At 44.0% G+C, this 22,198-nt stretch overlaps 2 protein-coding genes across 4 annotated transcripts in view; both read right to left on the reverse strand.

Annotated features, from left to right (window-relative positions):
- The window catches only part of LOC124043986 (voltage-dependent L-type calcium channel subunit beta-4-like), a 64,690-nt gene extending 57,917 nt beyond the window's left edge, over positions 1-6,773 (reverse strand). For both annotated transcript variants that reach the window (XM_046363219.1, XM_046363218.1), the window contains exons 1-2: positions 6,532-6,773; positions 5,049-5,132 (exon numbers count right to left, since the gene is read on the reverse strand). In XM_046363219.1, coding sequence (XP_046219175.1) covers positions 5,049-5,132; positions 6,532-6,582 — 135 coding nt within the window. In that variant the 5' untranslated portion in view covers positions 6,583-6,773. The remainder of the gene's footprint in view (positions 1-5,048; positions 5,133-6,531) is intronic.
- LOC124043987 (signal transducing adapter molecule 2-like) lies at positions 213-21,988 on the reverse strand. 2 transcript variants are annotated; one of them, XR_006840415.1, is made up of 15 exons: positions 21,795-21,988; positions 20,860-20,944; positions 19,439-19,514; positions 18,498-18,593; positions 18,180-18,326; positions 14,170-14,236; positions 13,825-14,026; positions 13,518-13,612; positions 13,269-13,351; positions 12,352-12,439; positions 12,138-12,192; positions 11,646-11,802; positions 10,713-10,873; positions 10,288-10,573; positions 213-226 (listed from the first exon to the last, which is right to left on the reverse strand). XR_006840415.1 is itself a non-coding variant. In XM_046363221.1 (14 exons), exons 1-14 carry the CDS (start codon positions 21,832-21,834, stop codon positions 10,405-10,407), a joined length of 1,521 nt encoding a protein of 506 aa, XP_046219177.1. In that variant the 5' UTR covers positions 21,835-21,988; the 3' UTR covers positions 8,253-10,404. The 2 variants fall into 2 exon arrangements, 1 of the variants encoding a protein (XP_046219177.1); XM_046363221.1 differs by lacking the exon at positions 213-226 and having other exon boundaries at positions 8,253-10,573.
- Positions 21,989-22,198: the final 210 nt, after the last annotated feature.

Here is a 22,198-nt window from a genome sequence, read left to right on the forward strand (position 1 = left end):
CAATAAATTCCCTCATGACTGCAGTGACCTATATATAAAGTACATTAAACACATCTTTATGCATGTACACATTCATAAAGCCTTTATAACAGCTACATAAGACATAACAGCCATCATAACATAAGTCATAAGTGTCATAAGCAAATCTGACATGCTGATTTGGAGCTGATTTGTCAAGCTTTAATATGTGCACAGCTTACATGCACGTGCAAACACACGCACACACCTACACACACGCACGCTAGCATGTGATAGGCAAGCCCCCTGACAGAGAGAGAGAAGCAGAAGCCAATAACATTAAGATGCCCTTGTAATGCTGAATAGCCTTGACAGAGGGCAGTTTCCTAGGCAACCCATTACTTTGGATGTCACAGTACAGCAGAAAATGGTCCTCTCTGTATTACTGAATAATCATTTTAGGACTATTTTTGCATTTGTTATACTTTCATTTGTTATACAGTTGAACACAGGTGCTGCGACAACTATGACTATGTCCAGAACAATATGTCTCACTCATTCATAATAAGTGATACATGAATGGAAGTGAATACAGAGAGTGAATACAGAGATAATGAGAAGACAGTGAATTCCAAATCACACTGTCATGTTTGTCATTTATTATCATGTCTTGTCCCTGTGCTCCCCATGCTATTCGTTTCCCTCTGCTGGTCTTATTTGGTTCTTTCCCTCCTTCTATCCCTCTCTCTCCCCCTCCCTCTCTCACTCTCTCGCTCTCTCTTCTCTCTATCGTTCCGTTCCTGCTCCCAGCTGTTCCTATTCCCCTAATCATCATTTAGTCTTCCCACACCTGTTCCCGATCCTTTCCCCTGATTAGAGTCCCTATTTATTCCTTTGTGATCCGTTCCTGTCCCGTCGGTTCCTTGTATTGTATTCACCATGCTGTGATTGCGTTTCGCCCTGTCCTGTCGTGTTTTTGCTGTGATTGTGTATCGCCCTGTCCTGTCGTGTTTTTTTGCCTTCATCAGATGCTGCGTGTGAGCAGGTGTCTCTGTCGACTACGGCCTGCGCCTACCCGAAGCGACCTGCAGTCTGTGGCCGCTTCTCCAGTTATTTCCCTCTACAAGTCGAGGATTTCTGTTATTCCCTGTTTGGACTTAAATAAACTCTGTTTCTGTTAAGTCGCTTTTGGGTCCTCTTTCACCTGCATGACAGAAGGAACCGACCAAGGAATGGACCCAGCGACTTCAGACGCTCGTTACACTGCCGTCGAGATCCAAGGAGCCATGCTCGGCAGACACGAGCAGGAATTGTCCGCTGCTCGCCATGCCGTGGAGAACCTGGCCGCTCAGGTTTCCGACCTCTCTGGACAGTTCCAGAGTCTACGTCTCGTGCCACCTGTTACTTCCTGGCCTGCCGAGCCTCCAGAACCTAGGGTTAATAACCCACCTTGCTACTCCGGGCAGCCCACTGAGTGCCGCTCCTTTCTCACGCAGTGTGAGATTGTGTTCTCTCTCCAACCCAACACATACTCTAGAGAGAGAGCTCGGGTTGCTTACGTCATTTCACTCCTTACTGGCCGGGCTCGAGAATGGGGCACAGCTATCTGGGAGGCAAGGGCTGATTGCTCTAACAAATTCCAGAACTTTAAAGAGGAGATGATTCGGGTTTTTGACCGTTCAGTTTTTGGTGGGGAGGCTTCTAGGGCCCTGGCTTCCTTATGCCAAGGTGAACGGTCCATAACGGATTATTCCATTGAGTTTCGCACTCTTGCTGCCTCTAGTGAGTGGAACGAGCCGGCGCTGCTCGCTCGTTTTCTGGAGGGACTCCACGCAGTGGTTAAGGATGAGATTCTCTCCCGGGAGGTTCCTTCAGATGTGGACTCTTTGATTGCTCTCGCCATCCGCATAGAACGACGGGTAGATCTTCGTCACCGGGCTCGTGGAAGAGAGCTCGCATCAACGGTGTTTCCCTGCTCCGCATCGCAACCATCTCCCTCCTCTGGCTTTGAGACTGAGCCCATGCAGCTGGGAGGGATTCGCATCTCGAATAAGGAGAGGGAACGGAGGATCACCAACCGCCTGTGCCTCTATTGCGGAGTTGCTGGACATTTTGTTAATTCATGTCCAGTAAAGAGCTCATCTGTAAGCGGAGGGCTACAGGTGAGCGCAACTACTCAAGTCTCTCCATCAAGGTCCTGTACTACTTTGTCGGTCCACCTACGCTGGACCGGTTCGGGTGCTACATGTAGTGCCTTGATAGACTCTGGGGCTGAGGGTTGTTTCATGGACGAAGCATGGGTTCGGAAACATGACATTCCTTTCAGAGAGTTAGATAAGCCTACGCCCATGTTCGCCTTAGATGGTAGTCATCTTCCCAGTATCAGATTTGAGACACTACCTTTAACCCTCACAGTATCTGGTAACCACAGTGAGACTATTTCTTTTTTGATTTTCCGTTCACCGTTTACACCTGTTGTTTTGGGTCATCCCTGGCTAGTATGTCATAATCCTTCTATTAATTGGTCTAGTAATTCTATCCTATCCTGGAACGTTTCTTGTCATGTGAAGTGTTTAATGTCTGCCATCCCTCCCGTTTCTTCTGTCCCTACTTCTCAGGAGGAACCTGGCGATTTGACAGGAGTGCCGGAGGAATATCATGATCTGCGCACGGTCTTCAGTCGGTCCCGAGCCAACTCCCTTCCTCCTCACCGGTCGTATGATTGTAGTATTGATCTCCTTCCGGGGACCACTCCTCCTCGAGGTAGACTATACTCTCTGTCGGCTCCCGAACGTAAGGCTCTCGAGGATTATTTGTCTGTGTCTCTTGACGCCGGTACCATAGTGCCTTCTTCTTCTCCGGCCGGGGCGGGGTTCTTTTTTGTTAAGAAGAAGGACGGTACTCTGCGCCCCTGCGTGGATTATCGAGGGCTGAATGACATAACGGTTAAGAATCGTTATCCGCTTCCCCTTATGTCATCAGCCTTCGAGATTCTGCAGGGAGCCAGGTGCTTTACTAAGTTGGACCTTCGTAACGCTTACCATCTCGTGCGCATCAGAGAGGGGGACGAGTGGAGTTGTCGGGTTAACAGTCTGGGGAATTGAAAGACAGGTTAAGCAAGCACTCACGCACACTGCGTCGCCGCGCGCTTGTCCTAGTAACCTCCTTTTCGTTCCTGTTTCCACTGTCTGGCTGTTCTTCAGTGGGCTCACTCTGCCAAGTTAGCTGGTCATCCCGGTGTTCGAGGCACTCTTGCGTCTATTCGCCAGCGCTTTTGGTGGCCGACTCAGGAGCGTGACACGCGCCGTTTCGTGGCTGCTTGTTCGGACTGCGCGCAGACTAAGTCGGGTAACTCTCTCCTCCTGCCGGTCGTCTCAGACCGCTCCCCATTCCTTCTCGACCATGGTCTCACATTGCCTTAGACTTCATTACCGGTCTGCCTTTGTCTGCGGGGAAGACTGTGATTCTGACGGTTGTCGATAGGTTCTCTAAGGCGGCACATTTCATTCCCCTCGCTAAACTTCCTTCCGCTAAGGAGACGGCACAAATCATTATTGAGAATGTATTCAGAATTCATGGCCTCCCGTTAGACGCCGTTTCAGACAGAGGCCCGCAATTCACGTCACAGTTTTGGAGGGAGTTCTGTCGTTTGATTGGTGCGTCCGTCAGTCTCTTCCGGGTTTCATCCCCAGTCTAACGGTCAAGAGAGAGGGCCAATCAGACGATTGGTCGCATACTACGCAGCCTTTCTTTCAGAAACCCTGCGTCTTGGGCAGAACAGCTCCCCTGGGCAGAATACGCTCACAATTCGCTTCCTTCGTCTGCTACCGGGTTATCTCCGTTTCAGAGTAGTCTGGGTTACCAGCCTCCTCTGTTCTCATCCCAGCTTGCCGAGTCCAGCGTTCCCTCCGCTCAAGCGTTTGTCCAACGTTGTGAGCGCACCTGGAGGAGGGTGAGGTCTGCACTTTGCCGTTACAGGGCACAGACGGTGAGAGCCGCCAATAAACGCAGGATTAAGAGTCCAAGGTATTGTTGCGGCCAGAGAGTGTGGCTTTCCACTCGCAACCTTCCTCTTACGACAGCTTCTCGTAAGTTGACTCCGCGGTTCATTGGTCCGTTCCGTGTCTCCCAGGTCGTCAATCCTGTCGCTGTGCGACTGCTTCTTCCGCGACATCTTCGTCGCGTCCATCCTGTCTTCCATGTCTCCTGTGTTAAGCCCTTTCTTCGCACCCCCGTTCGTCTTCCCTCCCCCCCTTGTCGAGAGCGCACCTATTTACAAGGTACATAAGATCATGGACATGCGTTCTCGGGGACGGGGTCACCAATACCTAGTGGATTGGGAGGGTTACGGTCCTGAGGAGAGGAGTTGGGTTCCGTCTCGGGACGTGCTGGACCGTTCACTCATCGATGATTTCCTCCGTTGCCGCCAGGATTCCTCCTCGAGTGCGCCAGGAGGCGCCGGTGAGTGGGGGGTACTGTCATGTGTTTGTCATTTATTATCATGTCTTGTCCCTGTGCTCCCATGCTATTCGTTTCCTCTGCTGGTCTTATTTGGTTCTTTCCTCCTTCTATCCCTCTCTCTCCCCTCCCTCTCTCACTCTCTCGCTCTCTCTTCTCTCTATCGTTCCGTTCCTGCTCCCAGCTGTTCCTATTCCCCTAATCATCATTTAGTCTTCCCACACCTGTTCCCGATCCTTTCCCCTGATTAGAGTCCCTATTTATTCCTTTGTGATCCGTTCCTGTCCCGTCGGTTCCTTGTATTGTATTCACCATGCTGTGATTGCGTTTCGCCCTGTCCTGTCGTGTTTTTGCTGTGATTGTGTATCGCCCTGTCCTGTCGTGTTTTTTTGCCTTCATCAGATGCTGCGTGTGAGCAGGTGTCTCTGTCGACTACGGCCTGCGCCTACCCGAAGCGACCTGCAGTCTGTGGCCGCTTCTCCAGTTATTTCCCCTCTACAAGTCTAGAGGATTTCTGTTATTCCCTGTTAAACTCTGTTTCTGTTAAGTCGCTTTTGGTCCTCTTCACCTGCATGATCTATAGTAATTGCTTTGTAATTGTGTAGTAATGTTGTTTTTCTAGTTTCTCTCACCTGCCTGAGGATAAAGCTGGTGGAGGTGGTGCTGCCGTCACTCCTCTTCAGCCGACTGCGTCTGGAGTAAGTCCCTCTGTTCACCTGGTGGGCACAGCCAAATCACATAAGTCACTCTGTCACTCTCACTTTGCAGCACCACAACAAGGGCACCTTCAGGAACTCCCTATCTGACTCCAGCATCTGGAGCCTCAGGTGATCAGGTGACTGTCGTCAGGTGGCTGGGCAAAGCCGAAACATACTGTATGCATTTCCATCCAGTAGACTTCTGGGTGTGACGGTGTAGACTCCTGGCTGAGACCTAAAGACTTTCACTGGCTCCCCAAACGAATGCCTCTAGGCTTTAGCTCAGCTAGAGACCTTTCATAAGAACTAAGGATGTCACATAATTGTAGAGGGAAAATACAACTGCATCACATTTCATTTCTGCCTAACTTAAAAACAATTGTGTCGTATTTACAGTTTATCACATGTTGACTTGACTATATGCTGTAAGATGTTGAATATGTAAGCTGTTGTATGTAACATATTGATATAAGGCTGTGAAACTAGGTCATGTGTTCAGTCAGTCTGCCCTTCATAATTGGATTCCAGCTATATGGATGAATTATTAAATACCCTATTTCAAACCACATAAATCAGATTCACACACCCTACCTGCAAAACTTCACACCGAACATCAGTAACCATCACATACAGTAGGGAGGCTATGACTGTACCTAGCCGATTAAACTCAACTCCACAATTTAGGATGGAGTTAATGGCAACTAACGTGAGTGGACTGGAGCTCCGACGTCACATTAAATGAAGAAAAGATGCTGAAATCCGTCATTTAAAAAATAAATAAAAAACGTAATTTTATGTGACATCGGAGCTCCAGTCCGCTCACACAAGTCGCTGCTCAACTCCATTGTAAATCGTGGAGTTGAGTTTATTCGGCGAGACCAGTGGTTCCTAACCTTTTTTGGTTACTGTACCACCAAGTACATTTTGCTCTGCCCAGAACACTCTTGAATTCCCCTTCATGCATTTTACAAGTAAGTCTATGGTCTCGTGAGTCTTATCAAGCACCCCCTGTGGATAGGCCAAGTACCCCTGGGGTACTTAGGAAACACTGGACTGGACTATACCTTGCATTATTGAGAGTTGTTTTACAAATGTGAGAAAATAAATACCGTAACCTATCAATAAGGAAATATTTAGACAACATTACTCAAGGATAGAAGCTGACATTTTTCTTCCCCTGTAACCAACTTTCTGAAGGTAGCCCCATAGAGAATGTTTCCCCCATTTTGGTGCAGTGGAGAACACTTTGTTGTCCCACACTGACATCCTATGATAGTCCTAAATACATAAACGTAACACACATCACCTCAGTTGGATTTAAAAGTCCAGTGTTTTTGTTGTTGTTGACAACAGTGGGAGAATCGAGTCAGAGACCAAGAACAGCGTGTACAGTATCTCCTATAACGCGGCACTTTACCTTCTGGAGTCCGTCGCTAGCCCCGTGACGGGTGTAGATATGCCGGGACATCTCCGCTAGTTCGTCGGTCCAGGGGGGAGGCTGTCTCTCTGTCCCGGTCCATGGCAACTGCTGTTGCGGTTGTTGAGTTGGTTCCTCCAGCTTTGCACTGTTGCTTACAAACTGTCAAAGAGATGAGGAACGATACAGTACTTTCTTGGTAAACAGTCCGTGTGAACGAACCAGTCTTTGCGCGTGTACAGTGCTACTCCACACTGCTGTTGTATGATACGCTACAGATGTGCACGCGCAACTGGCACGATCTTGGCTGCTGGTCTCTGCTTCCCGCATCATCCATCGTGCGGTCTATCGCCATTATGGCATTGGTTAAATCTGTCATTATTATCTTTGTAAAATAGCCTAAGATGCAAATACACAATTTTTTACGTTTGGATGTTTCTAGAGAAATAAGATTATTTCATTACAGTTTTATTTTATTACAGATTTGTATATGTTATATTATACTCTATATTTATGTATTTCTGACCATGGAATAACCTCTGAGTCTGTACATATCTATGGATTTGGAATTAAAATAATGTAACAATTTACTCAATTAAATATGAAAACAATAAATCGTGCTGAAATATATTTGGGGATTAGCCTCTGTATGTGAGAGCTGATAAGATAATGAAACTATTGTCCCTTAGGTTTCCACAAAATATGAATTCACCTTTGGTGCTCTGCCTTACAGGGGGAAAATATAAGACATACAGTACCAGTCAAAAGTTTGGACACACCTACTCATTCCAGGGTTTTTCTTTATTTGAACTATTTTCTACATTGTAGAATAATACTAATGAACACATCAACACTATTAAATAACACATGGAATCATGTAGTAACCAAAAAAAGTGCACTGGACCTTTAGCTTCAGTCTTTCTTTGAGTGGGAAAAAAAAAGAGTAAAGAAATGTATCCTGCCAATAGAGTATGTGTATCCTACCAATGGAAAGTTAAGCCAGTAAGACCCAAAGACAGCTCACATAATAATTTGGAACACTTAGGACACCAGGCTTGTTAAAGCTTCAGCTTCTGTGCTAGAATATTACTAGTTCAGCTCTTCAGTGGTCGAATTGCGAACTCAAAGAAAACGCTCACTGAATAAAAAAAGTGTGTCTCCTAGTAACAATTATAGAAGTGACTGCTCATGCATCACTGGTCACAGTGAGATTCTCTGGAGAGATTCTTCATATAGTGATTCTTCTTCCTACGTAGACATTTGTTCACGCCCCTCACCAAGGTCATAACAGAAGGAACCGAGCCCCTTCACCAAGGAATCCAAAGGAAGGGACGCGCCTTGACTCATTGAACATTACATCTGACAATAGGGGACAACCTCCAGTTCCACAGGTACAAGATGAATACTGTTGCGTCTTCCCCTTCCAAATAGATTGTAAGACCCCATACATGGTCAGCAAGAAACAGAAATCATGAGTGAAAAGAAGTCCTTTACAGATGTGTAAAACGCAGGAACATTGTGTATGATTTCCACATGGGAGAACATGGTCCGCAACCATCTGCCTTGTAAATTACTGCCTATTGTTAGTCTCTTTCTACATCATGTGTGTCATTGACTAACTGTTCTCCCATCATACACTTACAAAATGTCCAATTATTTCACACTATTCAGAGAACACATATTACAACAAGAAGAAAAACAGAATTATCAGTACAAGAGAGCCTTGAACACAGGTACATTTTATTTGAAAGAATATTAGTCGACTGTGTTTCGAAATTATTTTTACAATAACACAAGATAAAGAGAAATCTTGATGTTACAAAACATAGTCGGTTATTATGTCGGTAGTACTGAATCGGAACATTCCCTGGAAACGTTTTAAATATAAAGGATTCTAGATATACAGATGTCAATTCCTTATTCCTAAAGAAAAACAAGGCATCCAGTGGTAAATAAAATGTTAACAAGGTTAAAGTGCAATACCCACAATGCCAGAAGATATTTTACATGTAATGTACACAACACCTTTTAATAAGAGGCAAGTTAAGACAAATAAAGCATAGACAGTTCTTATGAGTCAGAGTTGACTTGATCCAGATTAAACAAAAACAGAATCCTGGTCCTCGGTCTCACTCAACAGATTCATTAAGTTCAGATGAACATTTTAGGTCTAACAGTTCTCTAGCTACTAGTCTTTGTACAATACACACCTTTATCAGTAAAGACCCATTTCTAGCTGTTGGTCACGGTAGCTATTTGTTCTGCTTGCATTTTGGATAAGACACAAATAAAGTAAAAACAAAAGCATTAAAAGCAGAAAGTATATCTTACATCTAGAAACCATAAAATATTATCTGATCATATGGATATAATCCAGGGAAAATATATAATATAACAAATAAAATACAAATAGAATTACAACATTAAAATTAAAAGGTCCAACTGCAGAGCAGACAGCCATACCAATGTAAAGATAATGCATAAATGAAAATATGTTTGGGAAATAGATTTCTATGAAAACGTGACCGCTCACAGCCCAGAAACATAAAAAGCAGACAGATATCAATTGAATAAATCACAGACATCTATTAATAACGTCTATTGTCAAAAGCATTTTCAACAAAAAAGTGAATTAAGAAAGACGATAGAAAAATAGATAGGACTAGGCTCCTTTCCCAATCAACCACTTATAGCTTGCAATTACATCTTGTTAACCACTGTATGCGGGGCCTCCAGGAAGTTGCCTAGAGCCTTGGCACATGAATGTTGTGTTAACCAAAATCCATGTTGTTATTTAGCCTGGTCCCAGATCTGTTTGCGCCATCTTTCCAACTGCAGTATTGTTATTGTAAAGCCAAACATGACAAATTCCATGAGTTAGCAAGAGAGCAGAAACAGACAGGCACCCAGGCTAGATCACATTTGCATTACAAAAAAAGTAATGTGTATAAAAATGTATATTGAACCTACAACTGCAGTAATTTGGAAAGGCTGCATGGTCACAATTCAAAATCTATTTAACGCCAAGTTAATTTGATAAATTCACCTTGAAGTAGCGCACAAATAAAAATGTTTAAACATTTTGCTTTACTCCTAGAATGTATTAAACAACCAAAGGGTGTTGCAAGGCAGGCAGTGTATGGGAAATTAATCAAACTATATTGCGGTATTATAGTAGTGACTAAACCACAGAAAGAAATACCGATAGCTGTAGCACTTCATAACCTTTGGCCCCGAGAAGGGTAAACTAAAGTGGATGATGCTGTTAGATAGAAAACAAACAAGTCCTGGTCGGGGTCAATTCCATTTTGAATTGACTTGTCCTGGCCAGCCATGGACTCCTTCAATCAGACTGATTTCCTGATAGACCAGAGGGTGAAGAGTAATCAACATTTAAAAATATAAAATAAAAAAACAGGGACAAACACACACATAGCATCTATGATACAGTTTGGAAATGATCAGCTGGACAGCTGCCCACTTAAATGTTTTTGAGGCAAACCAGGATAAGGAAAATTACTTATTTTACACTCTCTACTTAAAACGTTCATCCCTTCAAAATGGGCTGTGGTGGCTGGTAGGTTGGCATGTAGTCTCCCTCCTCTCACACAGCCACTGACCTTTGTTACAATCATCTAGGTAGTGTCCCAAATGGTACCCTGTTCCCTACGTAGTGCACTACTTTTGACCAGAGCAGTAGTGCACTACGTAAAGGGCATTTTATCATAAAGGTCAAAATAGGGGGAGGATAATCACACACACACACACACACACACACACACACACACACACACACACTTGTGTATTGTTGTACTGTGTCTGTTGGTGGGGATATGCTGCTGCTCACTCAGACAGCCTTGGTTGTATTGCACTTTACAGGAGAGGCTGCTGATAATAGGCCTGTTGCTGCTGTGGGGTCTGGTGCGATGAAGCAGCCATTTGATAGGAGGCTGGTGGCAGGTTGGAGTTCTGATAGGCCGACATGTCCATCTGTGGGGCTACACCCATCTGTGGTGGGTAACCGGCAGGTGCATATGGAGAACTGCAGTGAAGAGACAGAATAGTACAATAGTTGCCACCTACCGCCTAACACAAGCATAAAGGCCGACATTAAACCTTAACACAGTAGCAATGCCCCCCTCCCCAAAAAACTTGGCTCACAACGGAGAGGAGAGGCCTACCTGTAAGGAAGCTGTGCTGGCTGACCATTGGGAGATGTGACGTTAGGGGGGAGCGACTGGAGTGGTCCGGGTTGGTCAGAGCCCATGTAGGCCTGCTGGCCTGGGGGTCCCTGGGGCATCCCTGGAGGCATGTAGGAACCACCAGCCTGACCTGGGTATACCTGAGAGAGAAGGAGACAGTGTTCAATATGAAATTTGATCAAATATATTTTTATTTTATTTATTTAACCAGGCAAGTCAGTTAAGAACAAATTCTTATTTACAATTACTGCCTACACCAGCCAAACGCGGACGATGCTGGGCCAATTGTGCGCCGCCCTATGGGACTCCCAATCATGGCCGGTTGCGATACAGCCTGGATTCGAACCAGGGTGACGCCTCCAGCACTGAAATGCAGTGCCTTAGGGCTGGAGCAGCAGTCTATTAGGGCTGGAGCAGCGAGTGGAGCAGCAGTCTATTTCATAGTACACTCACTGTATATTGATTTACTCCACAAAAATATAGCATACGTTGGCAAGAAACAACATTACTTCAGGTGCAGGCAGTTACACAAGGGACAGCTTGTTTCTAAAATGGCTTTGCAGAGCTGTGCAGAAAGTGACAAGGAGGTAAAAAGAGTCCAAGCATGACCACTGGAGTCTCCCATTAGTCTACGTCTCCAAGGAGGGACACTGACATCCATCATCAGGGACAAATTGCACAGCAGACAAAACACACGAGGTCACACAAGGTCTGCGTCTGAAATGGCATCCAGTTGCCTACATAGTCCAAATACTTTTTTTTTTTTTTTTTTTTTTACCAGAGTCCACCATATGAATATGGTGCCTTTATGGACCCTGGCATAGTGTCTGAGGTCACCTGGTTATGGATGTACAAGGGAGTGACCTGAACAGAAAGTACGTCACAGTGGTTTGTTTCTTTCTCCTAATTGACCTGCATGGGGAGGTGAGAGGCAGGTGCGTAGTGGGGCTGCTGCTGGGACTGCAGTTTGGAGTAGGCTGTGTAGAATGGTGCCTCGTTCATCAGTTTGTTATAGAGCTCCAAGGCCTCCAGCACCTTCACATTCAGCTCAGACAGCTCAGAGTGTTGCCTGCCAAGGATGGAGGGAGAGAGGGCAGAGCGAGTGAGGTGGAGGGGTGGAAAAAGAGAGAGAACCGCAATGCGAAGGAGAGAAAAAAGAAGAAGTCATCACGACACTTGTAGGACAAAGACTACGGTTCTGTGAGGGTGATGATCCCTGGTACTCATCCAGATAGTCAACATAAAGCAGGTATAACTAAATTAATAACTATGTACTCTGGCCAACATATTTGACTAACCAATGGAAACAAAGGGTGTCATGCAAACACTGCAGTATAGCCTCTAATATACTATTGGAAATATTGTCCATTTTGAGTAAGTACACTGCAGTTAAATTGACTTTACCTGTCAATGTCTTCCAGCTTGTCATCAATCATTGGATTCATCTGCTCACAAGCACCTGAGAGGGTAAAGCATTGATCAAGTGAGGCTAAACAGACAAAAACAGTGAGTGTAGTAGTCAAGCCAACTGCAGTATGTGTGAGTGAGTATATAGTCAAGACAACTGCAATGTCAAGGAGCATGGGATTTATAAGAGCAGTAAGTCATTGTTTTATACCCTCCAGTTGGACCAGCTCTGGGCAGTCAGGTGCTGCATCAGCAGGGTCAGTATTCTGGAGCAGATACAGCGCTCCATCCATCTTCTCCTGGGGGGGGGGGTGAAGAGAGTAAGAGAGAGGGGGTGAGGGACAGGTGAAGGGAGGAGAAAGTCATATATGATGCTACAAAATGAATGGTGGACTGATTGATTGTACCCATTTAACCAACTATGGATAAGCTAAATTATATAGGCCTGCAGGTATGTACAGCCATAGGCTGAATCCCTAATCACTCCCTTCCCCTTGGTCTTCCATTTGTGCATTCACGCGCACCTCCACCATATGCACATCGCACCAGGCTTCACAGCAGCAACAGGCCTACTATCAGCAGCCTCTCCTGTAATGGCAGGCAACCAGGGCTGTCTGAGTGAGCAGCAGCATATTTCCACCAACAGACACATTGCAAGTGTCCCAAAGGTAGGGGATAATTAACTCTCCAACTCTTCAGCCAAGCCAGCAAGGCTGCAGGCTTCTGAGTGAAGCACTATCCCGACACGCACCGCAATATGTTTGGAGTTCGCAATGTAATACAAAAGAATGGAGAGGAATTTTTAAATATATGCCACGTCTGATTTCAAGACCTGACACAAGTAACAGATGAAATACCTCGCAAATAAATGTTCACTGGTACGGAGGTTCATCTTCTAAAGTGACAGGGGGATTTGTTCATTAGAATTTCTTGCCAATTGTATTATTTTAAAGTAGAACATGAACTGCATCAGTCAAGACACGAGTGTCCCGAACTTGATGGGTTTATTGATCCCCTCAATCGCCACTCTCTGGAAGTCACCCTCGGACTTTCATCAGCAACATGTGACAACGTGCGAGTGGTTTTGGAAGCACCAATATAGTAGGTCCAGTACGTAGAAGCACCCACCTCATCTATAAAGACAGGCTCAGACTCCACTATGGCTTCTATTTTGGGCTCCTCCGGGGCTGGTGTCTTCTCCACATAAGTTACTGTTAGGAGTGAGATTTACATTTGACATTTAACCGACACACTTATCCAGAGCCACTTTACGGTCAGGATTTCAAACATGAAACCAAACACTAGAACGACTCTCCCTGCCTCAGTATGAGGATACAAGAGAGTGACGTATGGTACAGGACAAGGGGAAGAACCTACCTAGTTCAGGCTCAGCATTGAGGTTGGTCGTGACAAAGTTGGATGGGAAGAGACCTACTCCTCTGTGGTTCTCTCCTTTCCACCAGTTTGAATCACTGTGGCAGCAACATGGTGTTAGCAGTTCAAACATTCTTGTAAGTAAAACCATTCATTTTGTTTCCATAAAAGGACTGCAGAACCTGAGAAGGTTGGCACTAGATATATGACTGAAGAAAATTAAGTTGAAGCGTGGTTTCCACATTGGCCTATACAATAGGTCATCACATAGGTCAGACTCAGGTTTCCATAGCAACACGTCCTTAGCTACCTGTCGTCCAGGACTAGAATGAGCTCCCCCGTCTTGAAAGTGAGCTCGTTGTCTTCGGCGGCCTCAAAGTCGTAGAGCGCCCGCACCTTCCGAGAGTCCTTGCTACCCCCGCCTCCGTTGGTGTTGAAGGGGGGGTCGGCGGACACGGTGAGGGGCCGCGTCTCAGCATGCGGCTTCTGTTCCTGCAGGGACAGCTCGATAGCTGCAGATAGGAGGACAAAGGCATGAGGGTCAAAACACATATGTTTTAATCTCTCTAATAATGTATTCATCCATTCATCCACCTGCACAGTTCATAATGTAATATAATGTGGTGTTCTAGAATATGTTGGATAGGATCTGTACCTTTGGCAAGGTCGTCATCGTCAGATGGTTTACTAACAGCAGGTGTGGTGACCTTTAGGCTGGACCCCTGATGACAAAGAGGTGGTTGGTTATAGAGAGCGAGAGAGAACGCCTTCCAGAACAAATGGGGATTTGGATTATTTGTGACGCCACCTGTAGGGATTAATAGGTACTACAGGCTTTCCATGTAATATTGTGGTAGTAAAAAGAGTATGAATAAGAAAGGACCTCAAATAAATCATCACTTCATATGCTTAAAAATATAGCCCAACAACAGGAATATAGTGACATTCTATGATGAATAAACTGTTGTCTGTGAGAGGGGTTGGGCAAAGTAGTTTCAGTAGCAAACACCTCACAGTGCCACTTATTAACAGGACAGTCAGCCGACCATTTCAGCTCGGAAGTAGGCTAAGCAAATAAGCACCAGACTGTTCCTCAATCACAGCAGGAAATCTCATCCCCCTTATAGGTAGAACTGGGGTATTATCAGAGGAAATTACATTCGGCGCTCATGCCTTAAAAACAGACACACAAGCTCAACCCTCCTCTTTATTGGCAACACATGGGTGAGCAAGTGCACTGAGAACACAGGCAGACTGCACAACACGGAGCCAGCGAATGTATACACACAGAGCTTATTTGTTACAGAGGACCACAAGTGGAAGTCACGATGAGAACTTTGTGTTTGAGATAGGTAGACGATAACAGTTGTTTTAGTTTTGTTGGCGATAGCAGTTGTTTTAGTTTTGTTGGCGATAGCAGTTGTTTTAGTTTTGTTGGCGAGTCTGGCTACAATCAGAGGGTAGAGTACTGAAAGATCATGGTGAATTTTTAAAAATAAAATGTCGGGTCAAATGGTCTATTTTCCAGGTAAGGCGCATAGTCCCTCAAAGAACAACCTAACATCAAGGCCCTCTGGCACAAAACATGGTCAATTAAAACAATAGCCAAACTCTTTTAGGCAGGAGAAACAGAGTTAGTAGGGAGGGAAGACTGGCCACAGCTTATACAATGATATCAAATATTATTGGTCACATACACATGGTTAGCAGATGTTATTGTGAGGGTAGCGAAATGCTTATGCTTCTAGATCTGACAGTGCAGCAATATCTAACAAATTCCACAACAAAACCTAATACACACAATCTGGTAAAGGAATGAGATGAGAATATAAGTATAAAATATATGTATGAGCAGTGACAGAGCAGCTAAGATGCAATAGATAGTAAAGAATAGATTGTGAAGGATACAGTATATACACACACACACACACGAGATATGTAAACATCCTTAAAGTAGCATTATTAAAGTGACTAGTGTTCCATTTATTAAAGTGGCCAATGATATCAAGTACATAGGTAGGCAGCCCCCTCTCTGTGTTAGTGGTGGCTGTTTAACAATCTGATGGCCCTGAGAAAGGAGCTATTTTTCAATCTCTGTCCCAGCTTTGATGCACCTGTACTGACCTCGCCTTCTGGATGGAAGCAGGGTGAACAGGTAGTGGCTTGGGTGGTGTTTGTCCTTGGTAATCTTTCTTGCCTTCCTGTGACATTGGGTGTTGTAGGTGTCCTGGAGGGCAGGTAGTTTTCCCCCTGGTGATGTATTGTGCAGACCGCACCACCCTCTGGTGAGCCCTGTGGTTGTGGGCGGTGAAGTTGCCGTACCAGGCATTGATACAGCCTGACAGGATGCTCTCAATTGTGCACCTGTAAAAGTTAGTGAGGGTTTTCAGTGACAAGCCAAGATGCGCCGCCTTCACCACACTGTCTGTGTGCGTGGACCATTCAGTTTGTTGGTGATATGTACACCGAGGAACTTAAAAACGTTCCACCTTCTCCACTGCTGTCCCGTCAATGTGTATAGGGGGGTGCTCCCTTTGCTGTTTCCTGAAGTCCACGATCATATCTTTTGTTTTGCTGACATTGAGTGAGAGGTTATTTTCCTGACCTCCTCCCTGTAGGCTGTCTTGTCGTTGTTGGTAATCAAGCCTACCACTGCAGTGTCGTCAGCAAACTTGATGATTGAGTTGGAGGCGTGCATGGCCACGCAGTCGCGGGTGAACAGGGCATACAGGAGAGGGTTGAGAACGCACCCTTGTGGATCCCCAGTGTTGAGGATCAGCAGAGTGGAGATGTTTCTTACCTTCACCACCTGGGAGAAGCCCTTCAGGAAGTCCAGTACCTAATTTCACAGGGCTGGGTCGAGACCCAGGGTCTCAAGCTTAATGAGGAGTTTAGAGGGTACTGTGGTGTTGAATGCTGTGCTGTAGTCAATGAACAGCATTCTTACATTGGTATTCCTCTTGTGCAGAGGTATAGGGCAGTGTGAATATGATGTCAGTTCGGTTGTCATCTGAGACATTCTCATCAATGATAAGATGACAAACTCTACAGTGGAAAGTCTACACTGTAGAGTTTATCGGATTCACATGGAATTGTTGTTCAATTTAAATGTTTGAATATGAAATTATTTGTGATGGGATGAAATGTGATTTTAGCTTCAGAAATGTGACATTTGGGTTTTCATAAGATAGGGCTGCTCAATCAGTGGCCCTCCCCTGTGAAGGGACAAGGGCTATAAAACTGACAAGGTACAAATCTGTCGTTCTGCCCCTGAACAGGCAGTTAACCCACTGTTCCTAGGCCGTCATTGAAAATAAGAATTTGTTCTTAACCGACTTGCCTAGTTAAATAAAAAGGTACAAATTTAAAAAATAAATAAATAAGAACTACAGAACGAAGCAAACATCAGCATGAGCTTTGGTTGTGAATGGTATGAACTTTTGAACTCTTATTCACTACAGAAGTAATACCTCCTAGCGGTTGAGTTAGCGACCGCAGCTGCAAACGCAGGTTAGGAAGGAACAGACAGAGTATCCCGTCTATCACACAACAACGTTACTACAACGTATACAATTGACCACCAGAGACATTCTTCAAAGGACAGAGGACTCGGTTTGGCAACACGGCCTTCCATCTACCACCAACATACTGAAGCGCAGCTCAGAGTAAATATTTATTGCATTTTCCTTTTCCAAATGAGAGTTAATTTAGAATGCATAAGATACTGTATTTACGATAGCACAGCTTCTCCCCGTGTCTCTCAGTCTTCCAGCTCTTTCACTCCAACCCAGCCCCCTTTCCTTTGTTTAGCTTTATGACGTATTTTGTAGTCAAGTTATGATGAATTATGTGCATGTGAATTCACAGTTTATGGTTAGGGAAGGTTTTAATAGTCACAGGGGGTACAACATCTCCTACACTGGCCCACCGAGTCAGCGTATACATCAATGTTATGGTCTGAGGCTACCCGGAACATATCCCAGTCCATGTGATCGAAGAAATCTTGAAGCGTGGAATCGGATTGGTCAGACCTAAGCACAGGTGCTTCCTGTTTTAGTTTCTGCCTATAGGAGGGGAGCAACAAGATGGGGTCATGGTCAGATTTGCCAAAAGGAGGGCGGGGAGGGCCTTGTATGCATCATGGAAGTTAGCGCTGCAGTGGTCAAGTGTGTTACTCGCTCGTGTACTGCAATCGATATGCTGATAGAATTTAGGTAGCCTTGTTCTCAGATTAGCTTTGTTAAAAATCCCCAGCTACAATAAATGCAGCCTCAGGATATATGGTTTCCAGTTTGCATAATGTCCAGGGAAGCTACTTGATGGCCATCTTGGTATCCCCTTGCGGGGGGGATAAATATGGCTGTGACGATTAGCGAGGAGAGTTCTCTTGGGAGATAATACGGTCGGCATTTGATTGTGAGGAATTCTTGTAGTGCTAGTTGTGATGGTAAATTGAAGTCTCTCTGACATCCAATAGTTCTTCCTGGCTGTATGTAATAACGCTTAAAGTTCTCTGGGCTAACAATGGAAGAGATAATACATAAAAAAAATAAAAAAATACTGCACAGTTTCCTAAGGACTTGAAGCAAAGCTGTCATCTCTATCGGCACCATCTTCAGCAACACTAGGTTAGGGGGATGGACGCCAGGCTGTTGACTACTTTACCTGTGAGCCAGAAGACGGGAACGCGACCCCCTCCTCTCTCAGAGACTTAATGGTGGCACTGATCAGACTGAGCTGTGGATCTTTCTGGAACTCATCACACCACTCCACCATCATCCCCTTCAGCTTATCACACACCTTGGGGTGGGCCTGCGGGGATAATAGTAATTACTTTTAGGCTACTTACTTATTTGATCGAGGCAAAACATTGACACAAAGAGCTTGATAGAGCCAGTTGATTGTTATCCTCACGTACATAAGTCTGAATGTCATCAATTCACCAGACATATTTCAACAGAAAAACTTGGACAGCTTACGTACCCTGCTCAATATAGCTCGGACTTCAGTGGCAAAGTCCCGTGAGCAGATTTCTAAGTGAAAGATTCTTCCACTGTTATTGACACAGGCAGCCAGCAACTGAAAAAAGAGGGAGAAAAGCCAGGTTAGTCCAGTAGTCAGCCTGGATGATCTATTTTGAGGCTTTACAGTAAAACAAGAGTAACGCTTTGATTCACATCCACACCAAAGTTTAATAATTGATTAACACATTAACAGATATGACACTGGGGGGGGGGCTAAAGTTGATTGAGTGAGAAGAGAGAGACATTTAAAAATAGAATGGTGAGTCAGAGAGGAAATAGAATGGTGAGTCAGAGAGGAAGATCACATGTTCTGACGTTGAGCATCATCACTCCATAATAACACTGAGCAGCAGAGAGAACAAAACAGTAAAAACCTTTCTAGGGCCATGGATCATCACACTGACTGTGCTGTGGCAAGGCTGCCCACAGCGATGATACTGAGTTACGGGATCAGAGCTCTAGAACTGCCAAGAGCAGCAGGAGATGGACCACTCCTCCCAAATACTTTATTACATCCGACTGGAGTGTCATTGAGGCTTAGGGCAACAGTCAGTTTCTGTGTTCCACCAGCCACAGTGTATAAAGAAATTCACACTCGGAAGAAATTCTAGCAAATTGTTCAAACTTTGTTGTCCATCATATTGCAGGATTCTTGACTCATATTACCTGTGTATATGATCCCAGTCACTCAACAACCTCTAGGGCCTGACCCCAGGAAGTGAAAAACCTGACCTTGCACTAGGTTCACACCTTTCCAATATATTTCTAGATTGGCTCTAGGCTAAGCTAAACTCTATCATACATTAATAAAACTGTTATACAGTAAGGAAAACCGCAGGATTTTCCAACGGTCTAGTGAATGATGTATTTTGTCTTGAATAACACAATGAAGTGACTCACGGTGAGGGCTTGCATGGCAACGTGTGGGACCTTGTGGTTTACTCTCTTCATCACAGACCTCAGGCAGTCCTTAGCTCTGGGAGAAGACAGGCAGGTAGAGACATACGATTAATATGGCACACAAGTAGTAGGTTATCACAACATGAGTCATCTTCAATATACGCTTATTAATTGCATATTAAAATAGCCCACTCCCGTCCAATCTTCCTGGAGACCTGCTGATACACTATTATGACTCTGTAGTTTCACATATTACAAATACTTGGAAGCAATGTTCCCGATAAGAGAAGCACGAGATTAGAAAGTTGAGTGAAGTTCAGAGTTGTCACCATTAAAAAAAAGACACATAACATTTCCTTTTACTGTGGGAATTGTGATCGAATCAATGCAATATTAGCCACTTTCAATGCAACATACGGAAACAAAAACTAACTATGTAAGAGATTTTGTTGTAGGCAGAACGCATCAGAGTATGATTCTGTGCATTGACAGGCATGACACAGGCTCATACTCTACACAGACCGATGCACCATAACCAATCAGAGCTGCAGTAAATAGACCTTTGCCCTATATGGATTTGTGCAGTTCACTTTTACAGTATGAGCGATTGCGATTATTATGCGCTTGTTTTGAGATCAAAGCAAGAGCTGAACGTAGCCATGTGTGCAGATTTGTTGATATATTTTTGCTAGTTAGTGAGTTATTTGCCCAGTTATAGCTAATTTGTAGTCAGCAATGTGGGAATGATTGCTTCCTACAAGAGCACAAAACATGTACATTTCTAGCCATCTTCGAAAGCTAGTCAGGCAAAGAGCTTTTCTTTATATCTTAAAGGGGCAGTGTATATTTTGAGACAGGCTTGAATAAGCTAAGTAGCCAATAGGCAGAGGGTAGCATAATTTGTCTGATTCTCTGCAATAATCTGGAATAAAATGTATTTTATTTTGTAAAGTGGTTTCTTGCATTAAACAACTACATTTTCAGTCACCTCCTTGCCTGAAGTGGATAAACAGGTTAATGTCAAGCCCTGCATGTTTTTTTCTCTCTCAAGAGTCTCATGGAATGTAGGCCTACATTGAACAACACACATTGGCTGCTACTGCCATTTCCATGTTAAAATGTTATGTGATTTTCTCCATTGTTTTTTTTTATTGGTAGGCCTACATTGTGATCAAATAGCCACAGTAGCCTACTTGAAATCGGGTACAGCCTCAGTGTTCACAGTAAACACGCACCGGAAGTTGCATAGATATTTCATAAGGTTCAAGTTTGCGCTCAGCAGACATGTGATTTGCTCAGTGACGAAAAATATTAGAGAGAACATTGCTTGGAAGTACTTGAAAATTAGCCAGGCAGCTAGTGCTCTGGTCCAAGTAAACAATTACGTTATTTTTGAAACAGGAAGTCTCATTCCAGCTTACCCATTGGGTGTATGTCCAACCCTGTCACAGATATCCATGATCAGGGCCCAGTCCTCCACTGTATTGGTTTCATTGGTTGCTTTCTCTGACAATGTGGTACACCGGGATACATGTGGTTAGGTGAGAGAAGAGAACCTGCGGTTCGGCATGTACTGTCCATATTATCGCTGCTTTAAACAGTTTGAGCCTGTATTTTCATAGGATTGACAGTTACTACTTTTATAGAGGGTGTATGATTAAACTAGCAATAAAGCAGTTAAAAATAAGTTATTCCTTATAACTTCTTTGTTATGAAATAGCCATTACACATCGGTGACTAGCTTGTTAGGTGTAATTGTACAAAGTTCAAATAATTGTGTACAAGGGAAACATGAGAGCTTGATCCAAAGATGATAAACTGCTCATGGAAAGAGGGTGATTTGCATGTAACATTTGTTGAAGTAAACATAAAACTAATCCAACATACATCTGGCTAGTTAACTAGATAGATAGCTCATGACGTTCTTTTTTAATATGTGAGTTTGTTGCAGTTTAGGCTGTCTCGTTATTTAAAATCGTTGATTAGCTACAATACACTGATTACACAACAACTAGCTAACATACTCGCTAGCTAACATATATAGCTAGCACAGTGGTAGCTAGCTAGATAGGTAATATGGCCGATGACTATCTGCTAACCCTGTGACTACTAAGTTATACTTAGAGAGTTTACCAAACCACATAACTGGTTAGCTATTTGGATAATATAACACTTGATTATAACGTCAACGTGTAGCCAATGATATGTATAAATAAGGTGTCCCCTTCTGTATGTGGTGTAGCCAGACTAGTTGTTGTTAGCTTGCTGGCTAGCGGTTCTGTCGGTAGCTAAGATGAAGCTAACTAACAGTTAGCTCACTCCGAATCAAATTGCCCAAATGAAGTGCTCAACTTACCAACATCTTGGTCGAATGGATTCTGCGCAAATAAAGGCATATTTATCCCTTTAAACCAACCGACGTTGTTGAGGAAGAAAACGAATACTATTTTTTTCAATAATATATATATTTTTAAATCCCTTCCTCATCCATCAAACTCTGTACACTTATACCAGTTGCTCTTCCGTAAACTTAGGTGGCTGCAAAAATGCCTGATTTATTTTAAAAATTAAATGCAAAAACTATAGAACTCAAATCATTTCGACACTTATCGATGCACATATATATCAAGCTAATTAAATAACGCAAATTAAACATGTCTGTATTTCTACATTCAAATGTATCATGTACAGGCAAATACAAATATACCTCTTATGACGCTTTAAAATAGTTTTTTTTCTGGTGTAACACTGCCACCAGTG

The sequence above is a fragment of the Oncorhynchus gorbuscha genome, linkage group LG09 (genome assembly GCF_021184085.1).
Source record: "Oncorhynchus gorbuscha isolate QuinsamMale2020 ecotype Even-year linkage group LG09, OgorEven_v1.0, whole genome shotgun sequence".
NCBI lineage: Eukaryota > Metazoa > Chordata > Actinopteri > Salmoniformes > Salmonidae > Oncorhynchus > Oncorhynchus gorbuscha.